The following is a 6000-nucleotide window of genomic DNA, read 5'->3' as shown; positions in this document are numbered from 1 at the left end:
CGTGACAGCACAAGTACCAGTTCACCGTAGGTTGCATCACTGACAATAATATTCTCTGAGAGACATGGAAGGGAATAACTGATGAATCGGAAAATATATGGATGCCTGCTGAAATGATTATGTAATGAAACACAAAGTCAAATGGTAGCAAGCTTCTATTAATTGTGGATGATAGTAATTAATTTCCACTGCAGTTGTGATCGCGTTTCTGCATTTAGAAGAATCCAGAATCCCCTTCCAGGAAAGTGTGAAATTGCATCTGGGTTCTGCAAGCCATGAAAGACTATAAATTTCTTTTAAAAAGAGAGAGAGAGAGGGAGAGAGAGAGAGGAAGGCCTTCCCCGATACTGTACTTTATAAAGAACAAAAAACAAAGGGAAAAAGAAAATGATAATTGTTTTCTCTAAGGCTATTATCTAATGCGAAAGCAAACAGTCTGACTGGAAATCAGCTAACAGAAGGGGATTAGAGAGTAGATCTGAGAGTGGCTTGATTTCTAGCGCTGCTGTCTCTTCACACAGTGATGAGACACAGGCAGAGCAGCCAGGAGCTCTCCAGATGGCTAGAGAAAGTGTTTGTCTTGGGTTACTGCAGGGCAGTCTGGACTCTTAAAGCCGGGGAGGCATCATTAGGGAGCAAGTTAGATGTCCACCCGGTAAAAGCGAGCGAGAGAAAGAAAGAGCAGGCAGGCTGCCCGAGAGGGACCGCGCTCGCCTATTGTTAACATATACTTGACCCCCACTAACCTCCTCACGACACAGATGTCTCCTACCTCTATCACCTCCCACTGCTTTAAGCCCTCCCCCCCTGCACCTGGGTAGCGGGGCCGGGCCGGCTGCCGGCAGTATGCTGCCTGCCTCGCGAGGTGCCTGCTAGCGGGGGAGCCGGGCGCGGAGCATCCTTGGGCGGCTCGGCACGGCACGGCACGGCTCGGCTCGGCTCGGCACGGCACCGGCTCGGCACCGCCCGGGGCAGAGCTATGCGTCGACTGCCCGGGGCCAAGCAGAGCCCCCGCCACTGACAGCGGCCGCTCCCTGCGCTCCACATCACGGCTGGCTGCGGAGGAGGAGGAGGAGAAGGACCCGGGCGTTCGCTATCGCGGCTTGGAGACTTGATTTTTTTGGTTCTCGTGCTTTCCCTTGGAACCAGTAGGCTCTCTCTCGAGCTGATCCTCCTTTAAAAAAAAAAAAAAAAAAAAAAAAAAAAAGAGAGAGAGAGAGAGAAAGCGAGAGAGAGAGAGAGAGAGAGGAGGGGGGAAGAGCAGCTGGAGTTTCTCCTCAGCTCGTTTTGACTTTTGTGGACGTGGATCATCTGGACTGGGCAGGGAAGCCGCGCCGCGCTGCTCTCCCCTTTCCCACCCCCTCGCCCCTCCAGCAGCCGGGGCTGCCGGCTCTCCCCCGAGCAGGACGGGAACTTTTATTTGCAGCTCGCAGCCCGTGGCGAATGGTGGGAATCTCCGGTCCTCTGCAGTGTGAGTACGGGGCGCGGGGCCGGGGTTGGGGTCGGGGGTGGGGGAGAGACACCCGAACCCCACTTTCCCTTCCCTTTCTCCTTGCCCCTAGGGCTGCTCGGGGCTGTGACTAACCCGGGCGGGCCGGGGCTGCCGCCGGGCCGGGCACGGCTAGCTCTGCATGCAGCTTCCCACCCGCTGTCCCCCCGCTCGCCAGCTCGCACCCCGGATCTCTCAAAAACCCAGGAAGCGAAGCACCCCCTCCTGCAAGAAAACAGCCCTCCGAAGCACGCAGCGTAGGGTTTCTGTCTCGATTTAGGACTCGTCTTTTTTCCTTTTATTTTTTTTTCCTGCCTCCCCTGTCGCCAGATGACCGAGCTATCCAATGTGAACCGGAGTGCCTGAAATATTTCTGGTGGTGTTTTGCTGTTGTTGTTCCATTCTAATCACGGGATTATGTAGCACTGGCAACATCACTTCAGGCTATTTTGCAAGAAATATTTCGGGCTGTGCACGCCGCCTTTAATTGCACAGCGATTTTTGCAAGTTATCTCGCTTCCCCAAACGACAGGGCAGCGTTAGGGATTGCATTTCCAAAACTGCAATGCAATGTGAATGTGGCATCTCCTCTGTCTGAGCTGAAGGGTCTGATTCCATACGTTGGTAAAACACCATCGATAGGGGGGCTGAAGGATGAAAACCACCCTCCCGGCCACGCAAACGAGCCTGGGACTTTTGGGCGACTTGGAACCCTTTTGTTACTGCCAAAGTTAGGAGGCTGGGCGCACCGGGGCTAGCGGAGGGAAGGGACTTGCGACCTTAGTCGGGGCACCCGCGTGTGACTTGTAGGCAAGCAGAAGCGGTTGGCTTGTCACTGCCCTTTGCTCCTGCAGAGCGTTAGAGAGAAACTGAAAGTAGGCAGCAGGACAGGGGGGTGAAGGGGCCGGGGCTGCCCCAGCCGGGAACTCGGCGCCGGCTTTGGTCGCTCCAGCAGCCGGCGGTGCCCGGGGCCGCGGCAGGCGCTGCCCGCCCGGGTGGCGGCGTCCCTTGGAGCCCGCTGCTGGCGGGGAGCTGGCCGGGGCTGCCCCTTCTGCTCGGGCTGCGATCCGCAGAGCCTCAGAAAGCAAAACCCGTCCTAAAAAGAGCCGCTCAACTTTGCCGCTGCCGACCGCGGCAGGGCTGGAAGCGCTTCGGTGCGCCCTGGCTGTGCGGCATGCCTTGTCCCCGAGGTGGCCCCCGCAGAGCAAAGAGGAAGGCAGGTCGCCCTCGGTGGCAGGCATGGCAAGGGGTGAAGGTGGCTGCGCAACCCTAAAGCCGCAGGGAGAGCCGTGTCGGCCGCCCCAGGACGGCCAGCGCCACCCGTCCGGCCCCCGACTGCCCAAAGGGACCCTTCGGAAGCTCGGGAGGGCACAGCCGAGGGCTTGCTCCGGCAGATATTCCTGTGCTTAATGTAACTCTGACCCCTTTAACTTTTAACATCGCTTCCCCTAATTAATCTGTTCAGGCCCCAGACTTAAATGGCTGTCCACAGCTGCTGCAAATTGATTTATCCCCTGATGGTGGTCTGAGTTGCTGACCAAAGCAGGATTTTTATTATTATTATTTTTTCCCTTCCCCATTTTTGGTCTACTAATCTGTTTTGACTTATTTTCTACTAAGAGTTATACTTGCATGTTTTTTGAAGGACTCAGAAAATATTTTCTTTTGACATGTAGCTAGAAACATAATTATTGTATTTGTAAACACAGTATGGTAGGGCTAAGGGTGAATATAATTTATTTAATTATACCCTTGTAGCCTTACATTTCCTCTGTTTCTGCATCCTGACAGATGCGATGGGAAGTTTAAATAAGCAACTTTGCTAAGTGTAGTTTGAGGCAAGACATGAAAGGCGTTGTTAGATTTGAATTCTATTGTCCAGGTTTTCTGCTCTGCTCTTCTGATAACAGTTTCAGTGAATCTGGGTAACTCAGCGGATTGAAACTGGTTTCTAATGGTTGTTAAAGCTGATGCTTGACCTTTCCATGGGAAGTCTGAAAACCTCATTCAGTTTATTCTGGGCTGATTTCCTTAGGAAATCCAATATGATCAGGGAATTTCCTTCAGCTCAGCCGAATGCTAAGAAAGTTAGTGTATCTTGTTTACACGGTCTGGTTTTAGCGGTAGGTGTTTCTGGGGCTCCCCTTCAATCGACAAAAATACTAGGAAAAGGATCTGAATATGGCTTATTCATAACCGTGCAGTCTGTGAAAACACAAAGTTGGCAAAGGCTTCATTAGCTGCGAGATACACCACAGGCTCGCTGTCAAGGTTTTCAGTTAGGAGGCTGCGGTATTTGATAACTGACAACTTTTTGCAGGTCAGTTATATCATATCTGAACTTGCAGTGTAATTGCTGCTACTTTCAATTCCTGCATCACTTTTCCTTTCTGTCACAGAAGTCTCAAATCACACACCAGCGTGAAGAAAAGCCTCGAGCCCCACCAAAAACCCGCTCCACCATAAACCTACCCCACCCGTAAGCCTGTAGATGCTCCGGTGAGCTGAAGCCAGGCCAGGAGTAGGGGAGATAGCGGCGAGACATTGGCCCCGCGTCGCAGGACGGTGGAAGCGGGCTGGAGGAGACAAGAACCATTCTGTTTGTAATGGAATGCAGACAGCAGTGTTAGGTCACTGCTTCCTGGCAACTGCTGCACGAGTTGTTTTTCTTCAAAGGCTTCGAGCTTTTAAATAGTTTCCAAAATCTTTTCAAGTAAAACATTGCCTTCTACCATTTCTGACCACCTTAACGTTAACTCGTTTCTTGCCTAAATAATGGACCAGTAAAACATCACACGGCATCTCATCTGTATATGCTTAACACTATGTATGCCTGCGCGCACATGGAGTTTTATGCTAGAAGTATTGTTTATAGAATAAAGGGGAGAAAAATAGCTCCACCTGGAGTGCTGGCCAGTGGCTAGTCAGTTCAGGACATTCTTCCCTGTCAAATCCTGTTTCTCACTTCTCTGAAACGAACTTCAGATGACAGGCATTGAATGCGAAGCTCACTTCATTGAGGTACCGTGCAGCCTGCAAACCCCTCATTGCCAGACACTTTGGATGAAATAAGCATCTGCAGTATTTGCATTGGGGGTGATGGGAGAAAGGGCTTGCAATTGTCATTTTCATCTTTCAAATCCACTTGCCACAGTCCATTACTGTTAAATCTTTAGCTAATTGAATAAGGATATTAGTATGTTGCTATTGCAGGAGCTTCAGATTTGTTAGACTGGGGGGGAGATCATGTTCTTTGTTCTGCAGAAACTTAAGTTGTCATGCAGAGATCAAGAAGCATTATCAGCTGAAATAAAACGTGAACTTGGTGTTGTGAAGAGGTTATTTCTCATGGTTTGTCTGAAGAACCTGCATAAAGAAATTATTTTAAATCAGAATATATTTAAAAACTTTGAGCCATGTACTTAGCAGCCTGCTGTTTTTCATACAGCCTTTAATAGCAACCTGGAATATTTATATAAGTTTATACTGATGCTGACTTTAGTGTAAGGACTGGAAGTGTAAATTCTTAAAACATTGGCTTCCAGATTTCATTTCCTTCACCTTCTTTCACATGAAAGATCTAAAAGAGTTAAATGCTGAACTTTTAATGTAAAGGGACTTGTTTTTCCACATAAATGTTACTTCTTCATAGAACTGCTTTAAAATTGCAGTTATTTTGTTCTTGTTTACTGTAAACTTGATTAGCTTAATAAATGGTAGCATAAATACAACAGGAAGTAGTATATTCTGTGGTTTCATGGGTAAAGAAAAATGATCAGCAGATGTAAAAATCAAAGTCAAAATATCCTGCCCTTTCACAAGGCTTTTTATTTTTTTTTTCTTCAAAATATTTTCATCTGAAAGACATTGACTTCCATCTTCCTTTTTTTTTTTTTTTTTTCCCTGCCATTGATATGAAAGTTTCCAAATAACGTTTAGAGAACAGTGGACATTTTATTAAAGTAAACATTAGTTCAGTATAATGGAGGTAATTGTAAGTGATAAGAGCAGAGCAGGTTATCTGTGTGTTGTTTAAACAGAAGGAGCTATTTTGCACCATTTCCAGTAGCCATCTGTAGAGGAGAAGGGTTTGCACCTGTCTGTCCACACTAATTATAGATTAGGTCCAAAGAAATGAAATTCGAGTAGGCTTTCTCTTAATGAAATCCATAGTGATTTTATTGTAAATGTGTTTTGTGTACAGACGGTGATGGTTGGGCTGTGAGTAAAATAAATTGCTGTATGGCTGTCATGTACTTGTAGTTGTAAAGCAGGATACTGCTGCATTAACAAAGGTGCTGAATAAAAATGCAGTGCTCCATTTATATCCTAGGCTTCAATTGTGGCTTTAGCTAGGTTTAGCCAAAAAGGTTCACTTTAAGCTCAGTGTTTTAGGGGTATGTTTCAAGGTTGACTTCTCAGTTACCGTCATTTTCATGTCAATGTACTGGCACATAGGTGGTCCTTTGGCTGAAATATATGGGGTAGAAATGGTTTCATGTTAAATATGT

General features: G+C 47.8%; 1 protein-coding gene across 2 annotated transcripts in view; it reads left to right on the top strand.

Moving 5' to 3' along the window:
• The first annotated feature begins 872 nt into the window (after positions 1-872).
• Positions 873-6000, top strand: part of RUNX1T1 (RUNX1 partner transcriptional co-repressor 1) — a 111367-nt gene continuing 106239 nt past the window's right edge. For both annotated transcript variants that reach the window (XM_082754058.1, XM_082754057.1), the window contains exon 1: positions 873-1471. In XM_082754058.1, the coding sequence (XP_082610184.1) occupies positions 1444-1471 (28 nt within the window). In that variant the 5' untranslated portion in view covers positions 873-1443. The remainder of the gene's footprint in view (positions 1472-6000) is intronic.

Source organism: Aythya marila (genome assembly GCF_965140915.1).
Source record: "Aythya marila genome assembly, chromosome: 2".
Taxonomy (NCBI): domain Eukaryota; kingdom Metazoa; phylum Chordata; class Aves; order Anseriformes; family Anatidae; genus Aythya; species Aythya marila.
The sequence above is the reverse complement of the archived record's forward strand: the minus strand, read 5'-3'. Positions and strand labels throughout refer to the sequence as shown.